We start from the raw sequence: 22774 nt of genomic DNA, 5'->3' as shown, positions 1-22774 counted from the left end.
TCTGCTCCCTGAGTACTGGGATTAAAGCTGTATGCCTAGACTCTTTCAGACTTTCAAGCACTGCAATTACCAGCATCAACAGTGTGCCTGGGTTAAACAAAAATCCAATACCCATTTAACTTTAGAATGAGTTCTGTGTTGTTGTTTGGTTTTTTTGTTTTGTTTTTGTTTGTTTGTTTGTTTTGAGACAGGGTCTCTCTGTGGAGACTTGACTATCCTGGACTCGCTTTGTAGACCAGGATGGCCTCAAACTCACAGAGATCCACCTGCCTCTGCCTCCTGAGTGCTGGGATTAAAGGCAAGTGCCACCACACCTCTAAAGATGACTGGGCATGGCGGCTCAAGCCTGTGATCCCAGCACTATGGATGGCTTAAGCTGGAGGGTTGCTTTAAGTCTGAGGAGGTCAGCCAAGGCTACAGTATGAGATACTGTTCAAAAGCTGAAGCAGCAACAACAACAACAATAATAAAAAATCCGAAAGTAATTCATGCAGGCCTTTTGTCTTTCAACTGAGATGTAAAATATAGAAAGGCTTTAGAAAAAAAAAAGAAAGAAAGAAAGAAAAGAAAAGAAAAAGAAGGGCAGGAGTGGGCGGTGCAGAAAAACCAGTCTTTTTGGTGGGGGAGACCAGAGAGTTCCGGTGTTAATAATGTGAGTGCAGTTAGAACTACAATAAATTAGCTGGACATAGTGGTGCATGCTTTTAATCCCAGCACTCAGGAGTCAGAGGCAAGCAGATCTCTGTGAGTTCAAGGCCAGCCTGGTCTACAGATCCAGTTCTAGGACAGCCAGGGCTATACACAGAGAAACCCTGTCTCGAAAAAACAAAAATAAATAAATAAATGAAATAACCCCAAACAAACAAACAAAACAAAACAAAACAAAACTACAATAAATTCCCACCGAAAACAAAATCAGTTCTAGACAAAAATCTTACCAATTCTTCTTAGAGAGGGAACGAGGGGCAGGCGGTGAGGGACTTTCAAGCCTTGGAAGCAGCAACGTCACTTGCCAGATGAGTGCCACATTTACAGACTCTTCTCCTGTGTGCAGGGCAGGGCAGGGCAGGCAGAAGCCACTGACAACCCATTTTGAGCTGTTAGAGTCTGGGACCTCAGAGCTACAAGAGCGACTAGCGACCTGCGGTGAAATCCCAGAAAAGGAGCCACAGAGTAGGGAGTCCCCACATCTGCACCTAAACTGTCAAACACTTAGTTCACCTCTGTCCTTGCTCATCCAGATCATCCTAAAGTGTCCCGTGGGAAGCCACGGATAGACGCTTGGGAGAACTGAGCAGATCCGTCAGCTCCTGTCTACTGCAGAGGAGAGTTTGATGTTTGAGTACTGCCAAGCTAAAGAGACTGAGTGCATACCTTGAGTTTTAAATAGGCCCACCTTAGGGGGAAAAAAAAATCAAATCAAGACTTTATAAGCTTAAGGTGATCAGCCAGTAGTTTGCTCAAAGAGCAGAAATCTTGAGAGAAACACAAGAAAGCCAGAGTCCACTCCACAGTATTTAGTATAAGTAGGAAATCACCAGCCAGTGGAAACATAGAATCTTACCTTACAGTCAAGAAAAAGAAAATATATCATAGAAACACACCTAGAGATGGCCCATGCTTAGAATTTAGCTATCAACAAAGGACGAGAAGTTGTCATATGGACCTCAACAGCACTGAGAGTCACGGTGAGCAAATGGGGGAATCTCAGCAGAGAAACGAACCCCAAAGAACACACTGGAAAGTCTAAACTGGAAGGCATAGTTGTCAGAATGGATAGATTAGAGGGTGGGAATTTCTTTCTCTTTTTAGAAGATACCATAATGGCTGGGTGTGGCGGCGGTGGCGGTGGCGCACGCCTTTAATCCCAGCCCTAGGGAGGCAGAGGCAGGTGGATCTCTGTGAGTTTGAGGCCAGCCTGGTCTACAGAGAGAGAGAGAGAGTTCCAGGACAGCCAGGGCTACACAGAGAAACCCTGTCTGAAGCAAACAAATAAAATACTGGTTTCAATACTGCGTCCTGATAGTTTATTCCAGAAATGAGAAAAAAACAGGAGGCCTCACCCTGGATCTGAGAGCAGAAGAGGAGGAGTTCCAGCCCACTTACCTGCTTAAAGGCTTTCTTCCCAGCCACAAACCTGCACTTTTCTAGGAATCTCACCAGAGACCTCTTTTTACAGGGACAGGACAGGCACCACAACCCTTGTGCAACTCTAGTGACTTCTGTGTTTACCTTATCAGATGTTAACTTTGTCAAACACAGCTTCGAAGCCTCTCGGCAATTTTACTTATCAAAAGACAGGAAGCAAGCACGCTTCCTTGCAACCTTCAGAGACGTAACGTGAAAGCCATCAAAATGGTATATATAGGTTTGTGCTACATCATGGATGGATGGATTCATCTTCCCTCTTCCTCGAGCCCAGCTCATTGCATGAATCTTACTTTCTACCCTCCCCTGGGAAGCGCTTGCTCCCACTTGCACACAGCTCACTTTTTCTGGGCACCTTTCAGTCTTCTAACCCTCACTTACTCCTGACTGTGCTTTATTTACCAGCTGGTCCTGAAACTTTCCACTCTCCGACACCACGAGTCCTACTTTGCCCTGAGTCAAGATCCCTAAGTGTCTCCGAGGAGCTTCTTGTGGCTGGGTGGTCTCTGGGATGGCGCCTTCCACATGCGGGGAGCTCTTCCCTTGCTTACTTTCCTTCTGGGGAAACACCCTCACAGATGCACCCAAGGCATGCTTTGCAGATCACCCATGTGCTTCTCAAGCCAGCCATCTTGAAAATCAGCATGGGCCATTGTAGGGCAAGATACACAAACACCAGAATTTAAAAACCAGTGGTGGAAAAGGTGAGTAAGTTGAGCAAAACCCAGCAGAGGGTGCTGGAATAAAACAGAAGTTTTGTAAGACAAAGCTTCCCAAAGACTTGGGAACTAGTGGTGCTGGGTACTTTCCAAACAGTGGTACAGATGACCCACAAACAGGAAGGATGCTTCAAACTCAGAGCAGAATTGTGGCCCCAGAACTCTTCCCCATAGGAGTGCCTGAGTGACACTCCTTCACCCCCACCAGGGATGAAGGTTTCACACCCGCAGGCCAGAGAAGGGTCCCTGAAACAAGGGACTTCACTCCTGGCAAAGCTGCTACATATTGAAGGTTCATAGGTCAAATAAGGCATGGGTACTCATATTTGGCTTCCAGACACGGCCACAAGGCAAGTCCTTTTCTAGGAAGGAAGAAAGGAGAGCTTCGCCTGGTGTTTGTTTGGTAGATAATCTTGAGAGAGACGTTTGGCTAGGAAGTCCTTAGGGAAATAGCCCAGTTGCTGGGTGTGGTGGCACACACCTTTAATCCCAGCACTCAGGATGCAGAGGCAGGTGGGTTGCCGTGAGTTCAAGACCAGCCTGGTCTACAAAGTGAGTCAAGGACAACCAAGGCTACACAGAGAAACCCTGTCTCGAAAAACCAAAAAAAAAAAAAAAAAGCTCCACTGCCAGGTGCAGCCCTTGACAAAGCATTCTCCTCTCCACCATCTGGGGGGAAACGTTCATTTTCTTCCAATTTGTTGATACAAAGTGTCAGGAGGTCCTTGTGGCTCAGTTTCTTCCCAACCCCCCCCCCCCCCCCCCATCAGTGACTAAATGAGGCAGCTTTGTCTTTTGTGGCAAAAAACACCAGCAATCAGATCCCAAGTCATTTCAACATGTTTTTGTTGTTGGTTGGTTGGTTGGTTGGTTGGTTGTTCTCCAGACAGGGTCCCTCTGTGTAGCCCTGACTGTCCTGGACTCACTTTGTAGACCAGGATGGCTTCGAACTCAACAGCAATTCACCTGCCTCTGTCTCCCGAGTGCTGGGATTAAAGGTGTATGCCACCATGCCTGGCTTAAGCACGTTTTGAAAGCATGCCCTCTCAGTCTATTTGGGAGTCAGGCTGGTGGGAACCGTGAGCTTTCAGAGGCATGGGTTTGGTCTTCAGGCCCTCATATATGCTGATATTTGCTGACATCTTTCTTTCAGGTTGATTATGCACAGGAAGAAAAGGAACAGGAAGGAAGTTGGGAAAAGTTTGCTCAAGTTCCTAGGTAAGAGAGAGTAACTTTGACACGTCTCTTTGTGGAGTGTGGGTTTCAACAAATTGGGATTGTTTGTTTGTTTGTTTGTTTTTCACAACTTCCATACATGTAGGAACATCTCCTGCAAGACGCTGAAATGAAAGTGGTGAAACCTTGGCTTGAAGAAGAATAGAGTCTGCATTTGTGCTCCTGGCTGGACTTTCCGGCCTTGGAACTCAGGAGCTAGTTTGTCCACAGGAGGCTGACTTTGGAGACGGTGTGCAGCCACCCCCCTTCACTATGACAACTGTATGTGCATCTTACTGATTTTCTGACAGTGGTCTTCACGAAACAGGGTCACGCATGGAGGCAGTGTGCAATTCTGATGGGCTGGTAGGCTTGCAGATGTTGGAGTGTATCTCACTTTTATAATATTGATCGTCTATCATAATAGCTACTTGTATGCAGGGCTCTTACTGTTCTAAGCAATTTAGCTTATGAGATGGGGTAGGTACTATTATTATCTTATTATGCTCTTGGGGAAACCGAAACACAGTTCGGGTAAGTAATTGATCACGTTTTTGGAAGTGGCCAGTTGGAACCGGAGCTCAGGCAATCTGGTTTGTCCTCAAACCTGAGACCCCACCCCCCACCCCCCAATCAGATCTTTAGAGTCTGATTTCCTCAAGTACAAAGCACACATCCCACCACTGCGCTCCTACCGACAGCCCAGGACTTGTATCTCTTTTTGAGAGTGTGCGCAGGACAAGCTCCGCTGTCAGCCATGGCTTCCCATCATGCTCGGGGCAGCCTTCCTCGCTGATGTTGTGCCACGCTGTGTACTCCGGGCTAGTTGACTGGAACTTGTGGAGAGTCCCGTCCTGCCCCACATCTCCCCTGAGGAGGACTGGGATTACAGATGTGCTCCGCCAGCCCTGGCTTTGTGTGGTTTCTGGGTATTCAGACTCAAGTCCTCACATTTCCAGGACCAGCACGTTCCCTTGTTCCCTCAGAGCCATCACCTCAGCTGTAGCGAATCTTAAATACAGATTTAACAAACAACTAGGAACAAACCCCAGATGATTCTACGGTCTTAAAAACTCTCAATGAATGATGCCCGGGAAGTCCTGTCTTTTGTTTGTGTGTGGTTTTTTTTTTGGGGGGGGTAGGCTGGAGATTGAATTAAAACAGTGGTTCTCAACCTTCTTATCACCGTGACCCTCATGTTGTGGGGATCCCCTGCCCCCAAGGCATAAAATTATTTCATTGCTGCTCCATAACTGCAACTTTGCTACTGTTATGAGTTATAATGTAAATATCTGATATGTGGGATATCTGATATGGGGAACCCCTGCCCCCCCCCCCAACACACACACACAGGCTGAGAACCACTGATTTAGGGCCTCACCTTCTTGGTGAGAGCTCTACCTCTGTGGTTTTTGTTTTATTTTATTTAAAAAGAGGGACTTTATTTATTATTCTATGCCCCCCGACCCCTCTGTGTGTGTGTGTGTGTGTGTGTGTGTGTGTGTGTGTGTGTGCGCGTGCTCTTAAACTCCAGTGGTTGGGTGCTCTTGGCCCACAATGAGGTATGGACGTCAGAGGATGCCTGGAGTCCAGTCTACTACCACGTTGAGAAAAAAAAATCCTTGTCATTGTTTCTGCTGGAGTACTCCAGGTTCCCATCTGGTTCGCATCTGGCTTTTTGCACAGGTTTTGGGGATCAAATTCAGGTTATCACTTGTATGGCTAGTACTTTTACCCATTGAGACAACTCCCTGATCCTAATGTTAAACAAAAGTAGTATTTTTAACTTGAACTTCTCCACATAATGTTATCAGAGTGCAATCATAGACATCCATCAAAATGTATAGCCCTTTATTTGTCTTGTTTTGTTTTTTGTTTTGTTTTTTCTGAGACACGGTTTCTCCGTGTAGCCTTGGCTGTCCTGGACTCTCTTTTTGGACCTTAAGTGTACCAACCCACCATGGCATTTAGCATTTGGAGACACACAGACCTGGACAACTAAAGTCTCTACCATGCACAATTCTGTTTTATAACAGCCAGAACCTGGAGAAAGTAGAGCTCAATCCACTGCGAACACTGTGCCCTTTAAACAGAGCCAAGGGGGCGCTAGAGAGACAGCTCAGTGGTGGAAAGCACTAGCTCTGTTCCAGAGGACCTAGGTTCAATTCCTGGCACCCACACAGCAGCTCTCAGCCCTCTGTAACTCCAGGGCCAGGGAATCTGATGCCCTCTTCTGGCCTCTAAAGGCTTTAAGCATGCATGTGATGCACAGCCATACATGTTGGCAAAATACCTATACACATAAAATAAAAATAAATACATCGAAAATAAAAAGGAAGGCCAAGAAAAATGAGAATGGTTTAAGCAAATAAATGAAAACACTAAGGTAGGTGCTTCTGTATATAGCTGGGTGACACTGGTTTTCTCACCTCAGCCTTTGCTATTTTCATTTGAATTTGAAGATAGAATGATCACAGCCGTGGTGCTATGTTCTATTGAGCCCACGTGGAGGCCAAGCATGAACTGAGAACGTCACGTGCATGCCTTTGATCTTTTATTTTTTTAAATGTTTCTGGGAATCTAACTCAGGGTCCCTGCATGTTAGGTAAGAGCTCCGCCTCAGAGCTAAACCGTTAGTCCAGATGCTCGGCTCACTGTTTGGTTTTTGGGAGTTCATCTAAATGGAAAATGGGTGAGAGCTCTGCTTTCCAGAGATCTTTAATTTGCTTGCTTTCAAGCTCTGCAAGTCAGCCTAAGGGCTTTTTAGAAAAGCCTGTTGACTTTCACTGGTGCTAAGGACTGCTGGTTCCAAGCCTGAGGTCACATCCAAGCCCTCAAGTTCATAAAGTAAGTCTTGGTGTCTTCTTCACTTCCTTGCCAAATATTGGCAACATTTTGAGTTCCAAATGCTACAGTTGGGAAATCGTTAACATGATAGCAACTAAGGAATCTCTGAGACAAAAGGATGGTTATTGAGCAGTGACAGATGCCAGCCAGAAAGGAAAAGCAATGCGTTCTGGCATTAATCTACCTGAGACTGCAGAGCAGTAGGGAAATGTCCACTTGATTAAGAAGCCAGGGCAGTGGGGTGTGATGGTGCATGCCTTTAATCCCAGCACTCAGGAGGCAGAGGCAGGCGAATCGGATCGGATTACTGTGAGTTCAAGGCCAGCCTGGACTACAAAGCGAGTCCAGGAGAGCCAGGGCTACACAGGGAAACCCTGTCTAATAAAAACAAAACAAAACAACAACAACAACCCCCCCCCCTCCCAAAACCCAAAGACCAACAACCAACCAACCAAAAAAAGGCCAGGACATTTAATAAGGAAACTTTGGGGAGAAAATATACATTGCTTACATTGACCCTGTCCTGGCTATCAAGAGGAGGGGTGGGGCAATGCAAACTGAGTGAAGTCCTGGGACCAGGGGACTGTCCCTAGGAAGAAGTGCTTGGTCTTTTCTGGCTGGCTGAGTCTGCAAGCAGAACGCAATCATCTTCATGGCTTAATCTCTGGTGTTTGGGAAAGGAACTTTGCTACAGTTTCCCTTCTCTTTGTTCCTTTAGTCCAAAGCTTTAGTAGCAATTAAATAAACTCATTTTTTAATCTCCTTTCTTTCATGTTCTGGCTAGACCAACTTCATTTAGGAAGGACAGCTCAGCATTCTTTTTTTTTTTTTTTAAGATTTATTTATTTATTACACATACAGGGTTCTGCCTGCATGTACACTTGCATACCAGAAGAGGGCACCAGATCTCATTATAGATGGTTGTGAGCCACTAATGTGGTTACTGGGAATTGAACAGAGGTGTCGAGAGCTGCGATGTTGCCACGCCTAAAGATGGCGCTGGCTTCCGCCTTCCACCCTCCCGACGGTGAGTGCTCTCCCTAGTAAACAAGTCCTTATATGGCTATCAGCATGGGCATCAAGCCTTACATCTCCATGAATCATTTCAGACCTATGGGGAGGCTACACGTGGCTCTCCCTGATTGGCTCTTGCTGAGGGTATAAGCCTTTGCCTGCCTGGGGGCGGGGCCATTCTCCGCCAAGCAAAGCTGTTGAAGATTCATTCCTGAGTAAACCGTCTTGAGAAGGAACCCGGTTGTCTTGAGTCTTATTCCTGCTGGTCAGGAAGGGCGCGGACACAGAGGACCTTAGGAAGAGCAGCCAGTGCTCTTAACCTCTGAGCCATCTCTTCAGCCCCTCAGCATTTTTATTAAAACTTAAAATGAGAAAACATGTGATGTAGTGACTGCTCTTTTCTTTTTCTCTTTCTTTTTCTTTTTTCTTTCTTTTTTTTTTTTTCAAGACAGGGTTTCTCTGTGTAGCCTTGGCTGTCCTAGACTCACTTTGTAGACCAAGCTGGCCTCAAACTCACAGTGATCTGCCTGCCTCTGCCTCTGGAGTGCTGGGATTAAAGGCATGCGCCACCATGCCCAGCTTTTTTTTTTCCCCCTCTTCCCAGTGTTTTTATATTCTTTATCATCTGTTGGTTTTCTAGTGCTGGGAATCAAATCTCAGCCTGGTCCGTCCATGTTAGGCAAGTTCTGTACCACGTAGCCACACCCCAGCCCTGTTCTCATTTGGGGACGCCATGAGCCTTCTTTCTCTTCATAGCACAAGGACGAGAGCAGCATCTTGTGAAGCTCCGGCAGGTTAGATTTCTAGACCTAACCGCACTGACCACGCGGTGAACGAGAGCGCAGTGGTTGGACACAAGACTGACGTTAGGTTTCGCTGCATTCCGATTTGGCTGGCGTTCGTGATTTCTCTAGTATCTTCAGGGAGTTCTTGTCACGTCTGTAAAGTCTAGGCAAGGCATTAAGACAGGCAGCCACCGGGACCCCCAGAATCTGTGGCTTGCCGGTAGAGCACCCGGTGAAGGCCAGGTATCATCCCATCCGACAGTTTTCCTGTTTGTCTGAGAAACCCGTTTGTGTAGAAGTGATGAACGAGGGGAAGAAGGGCAGGATGTTTTCTTTTAGAGAATCTGTAAAATACAGTGGTCTCTCAAGAATGCAAATTGGCTTTTATTGAAAACCAAATCACCACCGTCATATACCAAGGAAAACGAATGGTCTCTCTTTAAGGACAACAAGATCTCAAGATAATGATCAGACAAGTATCACTAATTCCTGATTTCTGTAACATGCACAATGAAGGGTCTGACACGGGGCTTCCCTGCAGGAGCACTCAGCAGCTCTTCCGCACGCACGAAAAGCTGCCCTGCGGGAGACACCTCAGCCAAAGACACAGAAAATCCAAGTGGTCAACAAAACAGAACTGAAAACAGTGCAGGCTTTGCGACCTAGGCACACGTACAAAGCGCTTGACTGCCAGAGAGTGGTTCTGAGCATCTCTGCTTCTGAGGCCGGAAGAGAATAAAGGCAGAGACAACAGAAATGGCTCCAGCAGGTGGTCCAGGTAGGCAAAGAGAAATAGTTGCTGACTCTCCAAAACAATACAGGCCTAAATAAGGTAGCCCTGGTCTGTCACCCTCTTACTGTGGCATTGAGTTCCACCTTAGTTCACAGAGACCCAAGTGCCCAGCAGGTAAATAAATACAATAGTTTGTGTCTTAAGTAGCTTGTCACTTTCTTTACATCTCAGGATGCTGTCCACCATCTGAAAATTAGTAGTGTGGAGCTGAGTCACTATTGTCGAAAGTCAAACAACTTTTATTCTTAAAAGAGGAAGGACCGGGGCTGGCAAGATGGCTCACCATGTAAAGGCATTTGCAGCCAGATCCAGTGAGTTCAATCCCCAGGACCCATTTGCTGGAAGGAGAAATTGCATGGAATGTACCACTTGCCCCCCACTTTCATGTAAACAAATTAATAAATGTAATACAAAAATTAAAGCATATTAAAGGGAAGGGAGTATTGCATTCTTCAAGTACTGCTACTCTGGTTATAATATTACTTAAACATAACCACTAGGAAAAAAAACCCAACAAATTTCTTAAGTTAATTTACAGTTGTCTTTCAGTGTATTTCTACCACCTCAATGAATTTATAAACTAAATGTAAACAAAACCAACCCCATCTCATTATGTTTTGAGACAAGGTCTTACTATGCAATGCAACCCAGGCTGACCTTGAGCTCATTGTGTGTTACTCAAGATGTCCATGACTATGAGAGCCTCTGTACTGAGACTGCAGTCATCCCCCGCCACACCTGGCAGCTTATCTTTAGTATGTATCTGACTCCCATTGGGGCATGCTGACCCACTGGTCCCCAATTCCAACTGGCTCTATTTTCAGAAGGTCTGCCTTTGATGGAACCTCACATAAGTAGATATTTAAAAGATTTAAATGGGGTGGGGGGACTGGCTGGAGAGATGGCTCAGAGGTTGAGAGCACTGACTGTTCCTCCAGAGGTCCTGAGTTCAATTCCCAGCCACCAGGTGGTGGCTCACAATCATCTAATGTAATCTGATGCCCTCTTCTGGTATGTGTGAAGACAGAGCACTCATAGAAATAAAAAATTAATAAATACATATTTTTAAAAAGATTTAAACGACTAGCCAGGCATGGTGGTACATACTTTTAATCCTAGCATTATGGAGGCAGAGGCAGGTGGGTCTCTATGAGTTCAAGGCCAGTCTGGTCTACAAAGTTATAAAGCGAGTTCTAGGACAGGACAGCCAGGACTAGGCACAGAGAAACCTTGCTTGGTGGGGGGTAGGGGTGGGAGGGAGAGAAAGAAAGAAAAAAACAATTAAGTGACTTATGCCCTGGTTTATAAATATTTGCACTCCATTACTTGTTTTTGGTTTTTGCTGTTAAAGAATTTAAAAAGCTTTTTAAGTTTGTTTGTTTGCTTATTTATACAATTCTCATTATGTAGCCATGGTTTGCCTGGAACTTGCAATGTAGACTAGGCTGACCTTACACTCACAGTGATCCACCTGCTTCTGCTTCCTGAGTCCTAAGATTAGAGGTCTGTATTGACATACCTGGCAAATTTTAAAGCTGTGTGTGTGTGTGTTTCAGAATTCATTAAAATCACTTTATTGCAATGAACTCACATATAAAAACATCTCACAGATTTTCATCTACACCACTTTCCTTGTGTGATTTTTTTTTCTAAATTCCAAATAAAAATAAAGTTATAAAACCACAGCTTGTTCAAATCTGCCCTTGCAATGAACTGGACAGCAGAGAATTAACGTATTCTAAAACATTAATTACGTCTGTACCTTATTCTAGGGCGGCCATTGCCTCTGCAGGTTCATATGTCTTGCAACCCTCCTGCCCTTTCTCTATTGGCCACAGCTGACAACCACATTAATGACGGAACCCCAGGGCAAAGGCTCAGCAGCCCCCCACCTCCAACTGAGGCATCCTCTAGCACCCACCGGGCCTTTATGGGTCCTACCCTTTTATGGTTCCATCTTTCTTTTTATTACCTTGGGCACATAGCTAACCTCCTCAAGGGAAACTGGAGACAATGGTAGCATCTACCTCATGCATTGGGTGGTGTTTAAACAAGAAGGAATTAAAAACCAGGCCTGGCATGCACACGGTGAGCAAATGCTAACTGGAATCTGCTTCCATGAGTCTGAACAGGCCAGAGTGGGACTGGGTCTCTTTCCCTGCCAATGATGCAGCCCAAGGCTGGGCAGATGCCAGGCAAATTCTTTACCATTGGATCACACCCCAGTCCAATGTCAAAAGAGTCTTTAGGGTAAAGCTCTAGATCTTAGGAGCAGCAACAAGGTAGTTGTATGTCCTGATATACCAACGAAAGTTACAAATAATAGGTAGAAGCATAAGAAAGAGATTTATTCAGTGTGTCTACATCTGGAAGGACAACAAATCAAGTGTTTCCTCAAAGTCCAGTGTGTGTGTGTGTGTGTGTGTGTGTGTGTGTGTGTGTGTGTGTGTCTTTGAGTTTGGCTTTAAGTAGAAGTAGATTCCTGGGAAGATTTATTCTCTGGGGCCTATTGTTTCAATTGTCTGTTAACTGATGGGAGACAGCACAGAGTCTCTCCTGGCAACCCCTTTGCCTGCTGCTTCTTTCAGTGAAGACTCAGGCAAGGGTGGTGTGGGCATTCCTCTTGAGGGTCCCTGGATCCATCGGTGTTGGTAAAGGGTTTATAAAGAGGTGAGTGCTGCCTTGGACAGGACAGGCTGCTCTAACAAGTTGTCATAGATTGGGTTGCTATAAAGGAAACATTCATTTGGTTAGTCCCAAAAATGGAAAGGAGGAGGAAGACCACTGACCCAAGTCATCATGACCAAATTGATTGAAGTAATCAATTAATTAAAGCAAGTTTTAAAAAATTTGTATACATGAGCTGCCTCCCCCTAAGCTGAAGTTTGAGAGGTCAGAATGGATATGAGAAAGACAAGGTTTTTATAAATCAGGGGTAAAGGGTTTCCAAATGGGGGATTTGGCAGGCAAAACAGGCAGAGTTTCAGGAGCAGAACATAAGTATAGCAAGTTAGTCATAATGAGCTCCTGGAACAAATACATGATTGCAAGGTGGTCATAACAACAGGCAGTCATAACAAGCTTTTGAAACAAAGGTAGGGTTGCAAGATGGTTATTAACTTTTTGTAACAAAGATATGGTTATTCCTGGAATAGGCAGTACAGAACCATTTGTAGTTAATGTTATGGGCGGGGCATAGCCCAACCCTTGAGAAACAGAGGTTTCATCATAAACAGGAATGACTCTGGTTTGTCTTTAGTATAAGATGGCTTTCAAGCCTACAATGGAGGCAGGCTGCTTCTTCAGTTTCTCACAGTTCTGGAATCTGAGAAGTCCAAGACCAGCGTGGGCACCAGCTCTTCCTGCTCCATGTTCAGCTGAGCTATGCTCAGATCCAAATTATAGATTGTGAGAGAATATAAAACAAGCAGAAGAAGCAAAGCCCAGAAAACATATTAAATTACAAAGAAGAGTAGGGAGACTTTGTGGGTGTCCATGTTAGCTAGCTTACAAGATGACCCTCCCAGGAGGCTCATTGGCTGGTGGTGTTTTCCTTTTAGACTGAATGAGGTTAACCTGTGCAAGCTGTGAGATGTTCCAGAAAGCACTGGGTAAGAGTTCTGAAGCCAAGCAAAGGAGATAGTGTGGCTTTCCTTATCCTCTGCGATAGATAACTCTCTCTGAGGAATCTAGCCACTCTGTCACAAGGGTTTTAGAATGTGTGAAAAGGCATACACAGGGAGAAATAGAGGCGTTTTGCCACCAACCAGTGCGATTAGATGGACAGCATGGAACGCAGGTCCTCCTGCCTCCTTCATATGAGTGAGGCTCATTCAACTCTCTGATTGGCACTTCTAAAAACTCAGAGCAGCCTGGCATGATGAGACACATGTGCAATGCCAGAATCCCAGAGGCTGGGCTGGAGAGATGGCTCAGAGGTTAAGAGTGTCACCTGCTCTTCCAAAGGTCTTGAGTTCAATTCTCAGCAACCACATGGTAGCGCAAAACCATCTGTAATTTGATCTTGTGCCCTTTTCTGGCCTGCAGGTGTACATGCAGGCAGAACACTGTATACATAATAAATAAATAAATAAATAAATCTTTAAAAAAAAAGAATTCCAGAGGCTGAGGCAGCATGATCACAAGTTCAAGGCAACACTGGACTAAATAGTAAGTTCCAGGAGTGTAGAAACATCAAGACCCTGTCTGAAAAGTGGGGTCAGCCGTAAAGACCACTCTTGAATTCTGACCCATAGAAATAATATGGGATCATAACGAGTTATTCATTTTTATTGTTTTTTATTTGTTTATTTAAATTTTTCGAGTCAGGGTTTCTCTGTGTAAAAGCCCTGGCTGTCCTAGACTTGCTTTGTAAACTAGGCTGGCCTTGAACTCACAAAGGTTCACCTGCCTCTGCCTCCAGAGTTCTGGGATTAAAGGTGTGTGCCACCACACCCAGCTAGTTATTCTTTACTTTAAGCTATTTTTTATTTTAATTTTGGGGCAATTTGTTACACAGCAATCCATTTCTATTACAAGTTTTATAATAAAGATGTAATCAGGGGCTGGAGAGATGGCAGTGGTTAAGAGCATTGTCTGCTCTTCCAGAGGTCCTGAGTTAAATTCCCAGCAACCATCTATACTGGGATCTGATTCCTTCCTCTGGCATGCAGGTGTATATGCAAATAGAACACTCACCTACATAAAATAAAATAAATCTTAAAAAAGAAAGATGTAATTGCTCTTGGAAAACATTTGTATAAGACAGGGGATTCCTAATCTTTCTTCTTCTTCTTCTTCTTCTTCTTCTTCTTCTTCTTCTTTTTTTTTAAGATTTTATTTATTTATTATTATGTATACAGTGCTCTGCCTGCATGTACACCTACTGGCCAGAAGAGGGCATCAGATCACATTACAGAGGGTCGTGAGCCACGATGTGGTTGCTGGGAATTGAACTCATGACCTCTGGAAGAATAGCTGGTGCCCTTAACCACTGAGCCATCCCTCCAGCCCCCAACCTTTCTTCTTTAATGTATTCACTCACCAGAACATTACTGAGAAGCCACTGTTCGCTGGCTGGAAGAAATGCCAAGAAGTTCAGAAGCAAATAGAGTTGGCTATTTTCTAGCTCGGAAGCTGGGGATCTGAGGTGGGGCGGGGCGGGAGTGGCAAGCAGTGAGTGTCTGTTGCAGATGTCACTTACACCCCTGCTTTCATGTCACACTTTCCATCTGTGTTAGTGGCCTGAGAACATCAGCTTTGGCTGGGCCTGCAGTGACTGGAGAGCTTGCTCACTCACACGGCCGTACAGTTTTAATAAGAGGGATCAATACCGTCGGTTTTCCCTTTAGATGCTAATGATGGCTTTAACACAGCAGATGCACACATACAGTGTGCTGCAGATTAAAATTAGGCTCAAAATTAAATTGCTTACACATAGCAAAGGAGCCAGTTTGGACGTCTTGGTAAGCAGACACAAGCAGCTGACGAATCTTGAATTGTCCTGATCAACACAAAACCGCACCCAGCCCCAGCCAGAAGAGATACTGTGAGGCTGTTAGTGAGTGGGCTTAGGACCTGGGACAGGAGAGGACGGCTGCGAGGGCAGGTTTTGTGCACAGCTCTGTGTACCAACACGTGCCGCATCTCATCTTTGTCACCTCCGTGACAGGCGATAACTGAAAGTCTGTATTTTCGGAATGCTGTGCTAAGTGTACAAACTCAAAACAGAAAATAAGCTCAATTCCTTCAAGGTGGAGGGAAACAACTTGGAAAACCAGGCTGGCCTTTCCTTTGAAAGGTCTCAAAACACATGGAATCGGTTCCTAGTTTATGTAACACTTGATTTTTATTTTTATTTATTTATTTATTTATTTATTTATTTTGGTTTGGAGACTACTATTAATGACCTTGAGTGAGTAATTAGAACAAGAATTTAAAGGATTTGAAGGTTTGGTAGCCTGATTAATTGATCATTCCATTCACTTTATAAATAGACTGAGGACTGCTGAAAAGCTGTACTGATGAGCTGGGCATGGTGGCGCACGCCTGTAATCCCAGCACTCGGGAGGCAGAGGCAGGTGGATCTCTGTGAGTTCGAGGCCAGCCTGGTCTACAAAGGGAGTCTAGGACAACCAAGGCTACACAGAGAAACCCTGTGTCAAAAAACAAAACAAAACAAAAAAGCTGTAATGATGACCAAAATGTAATTACAATTATAATATGGTAATATAATATAATATGACCAAGTATAATCCTTGCTCCATGTAGCTAGTAGCCTGGCCATGGAAGCAAATATAGGCTAACTTGGGCATACTTCCATTAGAGAGGCTGATAAAAATGGCTGAGTAGCCAAGTGGTTCTGTGTGAATGCCCAGAATAGGACTAAGTGGCAGCTAGAAGTCGTGGGACACTCCCTACAGGGAGCAGCATTTTAGCTGCAGGAAAGGTTGACCGTGGAAGCAGGTTGGGGGTGTGCCTAGTTTTGAAGTTAACAGACAAAAGGGCAGCTTATTTGTGTGGCTGGATGTGATGCCCGAGTGATCCCCTGAGGACCCAAGGGAGTACAGTATAGCAGATAGTCATGAGCTTGGTCACACGGCCATCACCACCACAGCTGTGGACTTCGCAGACCAGGCAGATTCCTGTGTCACTTTGGAAGGGCTTTGCTGGTTAATACTGTTCGGCTTATGTGAGCTTGGGCAGACAGTGAAAAGGTTTTGCGTATATCTTTTTTTTTTTTTTCCCCTCAGCCAGACCTTGAGGGCTGAGAGAAACAGCTGTTGGTAGGAAAGAGACTTCTCCCGGAGAGTAAGAGAAACACTGGTTATCAATGTGGAGTCTCAGTTTTAACTGTGAGTGAACTGCAAGGCCAGAGAAGACTCCAGGCTTTCACTGCGCTGTTGTGGTCAGGCATGGCCACTGGTGCTACGAGATAGGCAGGAGCAAGAAAGAAGGCACTGGCATGAGTAGCTAATGGTTGGGACTCTCCACCATGGACTTGGCTCTTTACCACCCCAGTCACCTTATAAGGCGGGTGCAGAAATGGCAAGTGGACAGGAAGAGCTAGGCTCTGGCCATAAGCTCTCCTCCTCAGGGCAGCTGGCCTTCAAGGTGGTTCTCAAATCCAACAACAGCAAGAGATTGTTCTAAGCCTCCTAAAGCGCAGTCTCTGTAATTTCAGAATGAAGTCTTGCTGCCTCCTGGACAAGTTCACACAACCAAACCATGGTAGCTCCCGCCAGCGGTGTTTGGAGCCAGAGCCATGGAGCGTACCACACCTGTCCCGGCTTGTGGAGGCGGAAGGGCGGGTTACAGACGGGTGCTAGAAAGTGTATAAACTATCTTGGGACTTCTACACTGGAAGAGGCACGGTGAAGTCAGAGCGCCTTGATGTATGTTTAGGATGTTCTGACCTTGCCATGTTGAACTACTGGATTTTCTCACCACCCTGTTCTGCCTCAGGATACTTCGATTCTGTACAGATAAATAATTAGAGCTGTTATATTAAATTGAGAAAGGCTTTTGTCAATACAAAGAAAGCAAATATTTATCTATTTATTTTTTATGTAGCATAACATTTATTATTTTTATATTAATCGTGTGTGTGTGTGTGTGTATGTGTTGTATATGCCATGTGTCTGTGTGTGTATGAGTGAGGGCATGCACATGACATGACATGACATGAGTGTGGAGGTCAGAGGACAATGTTCAGGCATCAGTCTTCACTTTCCACCTTCTTCTGAAGCAGGGTCTCCCTTCTCTGCTTCCTTTTGTATCTAGCATAGCCAGCCCTCAAGCTTCTGGGCCATTCTCTGCTTCCTACCTTACCGTTGGAGCACCAGGTGTACAGCACTGTCACATCTGGCTTCTGCAATGGGCTCTAGGGGTCTGAGCTTGGCTTGTTAGGCTTGAAGAGCAAGTGTTTTATCCACTGAGCCATTCCCTTGGCTCTTTTGCATTCCCCCCAGAGTGGTGTTCCCCGTGGATTTAATGTGCAATTTAAAGTTTACAAGGAAATAGTTTATGTATCAGAGAATTCCTTTTCATTCATAGTTCGGCTTCTATCTTGCCCAAGGGCAACTTGTCAATATTGCCATGAGTTAGCTTTCGCAGCAACTTCTTACCCTAATTCCCCTCAGAAGCATTCCACGCCTGTATCAACTTGCTCAGGTGGTACGCATGGCAGAGAAGGCTTTCAGGGAGCCGATACATTACTTCGGTACCGCTGCACTGGAAAAGGCACACTAAAGAAAGAATTCCCCGGTAGATGCTACTGACTTCAACTTCGCTGTCTATCATATGAAGCACATTGTAGTTTGATTTTTCTTCATAAGCTATATATATTCCCTGTAAGTCAGATGAAAGCAATTATCTGCTCACTTGTGAGCGCATTTACGTCTAGGTGGCTGCAGCCCGATAATGAGCCACACCCTTAAGTTCTTACAAACAATTTTCTTCTTTGTCTGTCTGTCTGGCCTAACCTCAGGTTCTTCCAACTAACATACTTCCTGACTGTTGGAAGATTATTTTGTTTTCTGCTGTTGAGACTTGAGCCCAAGGCCTTATGAATGCTAAGCACAGGACTAAACCCCTAGGTGGCTGTTTTTTCAATTTCTGTTTTGGCAATTGATTGTTTTGGTGATGCAAGTCCTGTTAATTCTTGTTCTGCGCTTGACTTACATTCATCTTTTAACCTTAGAAATGTCTGATGACTAAGGAGAGAGAGTGTGTGTGTGAGGGAGAGAGGGAGAGAGAGAGAGAGAGAGAGAGAGAGAGAGAGAGAGAGAGAGAGAGAAAGAAAAGCAAAGCACATCCAACTCTTATTACTTCTTTACAACCCAAACCCAGACTGCAGCTGTTCCTGTTTTGATTTTGACTGGAGGCATCGATGCTGACAAGTATTTTTCCACGAGACATTACAAAGTGGTCAGTTTGGTGGGCTGCTGCAGTAACTTGTTTTTGTGTGATCATCCACACTGTACAAAAGAAAGGCTGAGAACATGCACTCACTTTAATGCCAGTCTGGATGACCTAACTCAGGAGCCACAAAAGCAAGATGGTGGCAGGGAGCATGGCCCGAGCAGTCACTTGCATAGCCACCCTTTAAACTGGAGCTGCTGTTCCCACACTGTGTATTTGTTGTACTAATTCACACCACACTTTGTATTCCTTTCACAGTGACTGATTCAAGACTGCATCCAGCTATTTATCCAAAAAAATCTTCAAAGAATGTACTGCCTATTACTGCCTATTTGGAAACAGCATACTAAGAGCAAACTTTGCACAGGCCTTTCGATTGTTTGTTACTGTTTAAACCTGAAGGAAGGCCAAAGGGGGAACACACCTGGGAACAGACTGTGCTTGATATAAAGGATTCCAGCTGCAAAGGCAAAGACTTAGGGGCTTTGCACGATGGTCAGCCATGGTGGAAGTGAATACCACACACCCACCAACCTGACCTTGATTTACACGCCCATTGCTTTGCTTGCTAGTGTGTGCAGATGGCGAATGAAATTTAAGTTGCAGAGTCAACATTTGGGCCACAACAGTTTCCTTTGTAAATGAGAGTCATTTCCTATCATGTTGACTTTAATGCTAAAAAATCCTTGGTGATGCCAGCAGGCCCCACGTACTGCATCGGAGCATGTGTACGTATGGTGAGGCCTACTCTCTACAATATAAAGAGAGAATTTAACACTATGGAACACCCATGAATCATCTGGATTCCTATAGGGCATCAGGACTCCTGGACAGATAGATCAAAAGGTACGAAGTGTTTAGTGTCAGTGAACGCTGAACAGAATCTCAGCATATTGAGAGTGGTATTTACCTACCTGGTGTGTAATAGGTTTGTTGCCACCTGACTTTCTACAAGCAGGAAGCATCCCACAGTGCTTCATATGCCATCCTCATCTCCTTCATGGCGCAGGCTTCCTGCTCTAGACTGCAAGCAGCCTCCTCCTAACTCCTAGCTAGCTCCTGCACATCATCTTGCTGCAAGGCTGGCATTTACTGTCTTGCTCTAACAAGGCTAAGGGCAATTTCATTTCTCTGGCTTTTTAGCTTGAGGTGGTATCGTCCTGCTCCATCTGTTTTCTTTTAGACTTTGGAGTTCCGGCATCCCGAGGATGCTGTATGGACCGTCTCTCCCCCTCCCCTACCTCTTCTCCTCCTGTGGTGAAGGTGGAAAGTACTACACAACTCAAGTCCTGGAAGCCCAGGAAGGGAGCCAGCTACAAATCTCCAGGCCATTTAGACCTTCTGTGTGATGAACCTTAATGAATGAGTTAAGCACCACACAATCAACATTAACTTCAATACTCTTTTTTTTTATTACCCCCAAAATCATGAGCCAAATCAGTCCAATTCTGACCGTGACAGAACACAAAAACCTCACTAAAATAAATACTAACAGGGTTGAGATGAGTGAGCACTTGCCTGGGCACAGAATTTAGAGAGGCATTTAAAAAAAATCCCTCAGCAATCAAGAGAAATGATATTTTATCGCACTAGTTTAAAAAAAAAATCAATGCAAAAATTCATGACGAACAAAATACCCAATTTTTTTTTTTTAAAAAAAGGATCAGCCACAGTGCCTTGCTGAGCTGTCTTGGAAATAAGAAGAATCCTGCTTCATCTAGAAATCTGATTTCTCTGTGGTCTTCATTAGTTTAACCAGTCCCAAGCCTGGTAAGGAGAATGTGCCCAGCATGGAATAAATGACACTGCCCTTCCCGCGTCAATGTTAATTCAGGCGACGAAACATGGGCAGTTATTGTCCAGTCTAATTGCCACCGCTAGTCAACCGACCGCCATAATCATGGCCTTGCTTTTGTTGTCCTTTCAATTTAAAGGTGTTTTCCAACCCCAAGTTTTGGTTCCTGCAATCTGAAGATGTCTTGTTACCAAAAATCCGTTGCACAAACTCCCACAGAACCCACTTCAAAAAGCCCATTTGATTCACTCCATCAAAAGTTCCTCCGCCCACGGTAGTTGCCCCGGGTTCGCTCCTTGCCAGTCTTGGCCGGAAGTTGCCTGTGAGTCTTCTTCCGGTACTCCACTTTAGTCCAGCCCCCTTCGCTCACCTTGCTCTCCTCTTCACCTCCTTTGGAGAGAGTCTCGGGGTGCAAAGGCATCCCGGGGATGGTCCTCGGCACGCGGCGGTCATTCGGGCTCCTCTTGAAGTCAGGGGAGTGATGAGTGTTCAGAGCTGACTGGGGCAGCCTGTAGAATTTTCCAGAATACCTTTCTCTTGAAGGTGTGGAATGCTGACTTTTCCCACCACCATATCTTCCTTTTGGGGAAGAGTTGAGGGATACACTGCCGCGGTCGTATTTGTTTCTGTTCCGGTTTGAGTAGCGGCCCCTCTCGGAGGAGCTGTCGGTGTTGACGCTGGAGAAGCCGCTGTCCCTGGAGTTGAGGTGCAGGGAGGAGAAGTTTTTGGTCAGCCCGTACTGCGTTGGGGAGGAGCTCCGGGAAGGGTTGATGGGTGTGATCTGCTGGTACTTCATGGGTGTCTGGGTCCGCCGCACGGCGGCAGCGTAGGAATCCTGGCTGCCAAAGTACGGGTAGAAAGGGGACCCCAGGATGGGGTTGCTCTGGGAACGCTGTAGAGAAGAGTGGGATGCAATCTGCCGCATGCGCAGAGTGTCTAACCACTGGCAGTCCGCACCTGCAGGGGAAATGGAAATAAGCATCTTCCACCACACAAAGCTGCATGCCTAATTCATAAGCCTGGCTCAGGGAAGCAATCTCAGGGCTGCCTGGGGGCGTGCCAAGCATTACCACTCAAGGAAGTTCCAGGCTGGGCACATGGACCTATTTCTTTTCTTTTCCTTTCTTTCTTTCTTTTTTCTTTTTTTCTTCTGGTTTTTCGAAACAGGTTTTCTCTATGCTACCTTGGCTGTCTTGGACTCGCTTTGTAGACCAGGCTGGCCTCGAACTCACAGAGAAACCCTGTCTCGAAAAACAAATAAGCAACAACAAAAAACCAAGCAAACAACCAACCACCCAACAGAACAAGAACAACAACAACAAAACCCAAAACCCAAAAAAAGAATATTTCTTCTGTTTGGCAAGTCAGACCTTACAGTAGCCAACAAAGGGGCCAGGCTGTCATAACTTAGTGACAGTTGCCCTTGGTGGCAGTAAGTTAGATCTCTGCCTTTTGTCTCTATGCCTGACAAAGAGCCTTCTGGTATACTGTCACAGAAATACTTTTCTCTTGGAGACAAAGAAGTGTTGACGAGAGAGCGTGTGTGTGTGTGTGTGTGTGTGTGTGTGTGTGTGCGCGCGCGCTGTGCTGTGCTTGGTTGCTATGTCTGATTGTTAAAGGGAACTGCATTTGGCTTTGTGTACATCCACCTTCAACAGGCTGGTGAGCTTGCCTCAGCCCAACAGTCTAGAGTTTCTCAACCTACAAGTAGGGAGTCAGAATGTTTGCTTGAGTTCACCAGATAATGACCAATTTCATAGCCTGTCAGCTGGCCTTGCTTTTTTCTTTTGGTTTTTCGAGAAAGGGTTTCTCTGTGTCCCTCTGGCTGGACCTGGACTCTGTAGACTAGGCTGGCCTTGAACTCACAGTGATCCGCCTGCCTCTGCCTCCCGAGTGCTGGGATTAAAGGTGTGGGTCACCATGCCTGGCCGAACTTACTTACTTACTTACTTTCTTTCTTTCTTTCTTTTTTTGAGACAGGGTTTCTCTGTGTGTAGCCCTAGCTGTTCTAGAATTCGCTTTGTAGACCAGGCTGACCTTGAACTCACAGGGATCCGCCTCTGCCTCTGCCTCCCAGTTGCTGGGATTAAAGGCATGAGCCGCCACTACCCAGCCCATGCTGAACCTTTTCATCACGTCCTACTTTACTCTTGTTTTGTTCAGTCTTCTCCACCCCCCCCCCCCACTCCCTCAATCCTCCATCATTGCCATGATGACTGGTTTTCAGGACTCGAGATGTCCTCGTGGCGAGGGATGTAGCTCAGTTGGTGGAGTGCTGGCCTAGCCTATGCAAAGCCCTGACTCCATCCCTAGCAGCCCCCTAAACCGGGTGTAGTGGTCCATGCCCGTGACTGGAGCACTTTAGAGGTGGAGGCTGGAGTATCAGAAGTTCAAGGTCATCCTCGGCTATCTGAAAATAGTTCCAGACCAGCCAGGGATACACAAGACTTTGCCAAATGGAAAAAAAAAAAAAAAAAAAAAAGACCAGAAGTACTGTGGACAGCAGTGGCTTTGCAGGAATGTTTGCTAGAAGATT

The 22774-nt window shown here is 45.5% G+C and overlaps 1 protein-coding gene across 2 annotated transcripts in view; it reads right to left on the bottom strand.

The window, feature by feature from the left end:
* Positions 1-19831: 19831 nt before the first annotated feature.
* The window catches only part of MAP3K20 (mitogen-activated protein kinase kinase kinase 20), a 154383-nt gene continuing 151440 nt past the window's right edge, over positions 19832-22774 (bottom strand). For both annotated transcript variants that reach the window (XM_084797675.1, XM_084797676.1), the window contains exon 20: positions 19832-21195. In XM_084797675.1, the coding sequence (XP_084653801.1) occupies positions 20492-21195 (704 nt within the window). In that variant the 3' untranslated portion in view covers positions 19832-20491. The remainder of the gene's footprint in view (positions 21196-22774) is intronic.

This window comes from Acomys minous (genome assembly GCF_964271855.1).
Source record: "Acomys minous genome assembly, chromosome: 10".
Lineage (NCBI taxonomy): Eukaryota > Metazoa > Chordata > Mammalia > Rodentia > Muridae > Acomys > Acomys minous.
This window is presented reverse-complemented; position numbering and strand designations above follow the sequence as displayed.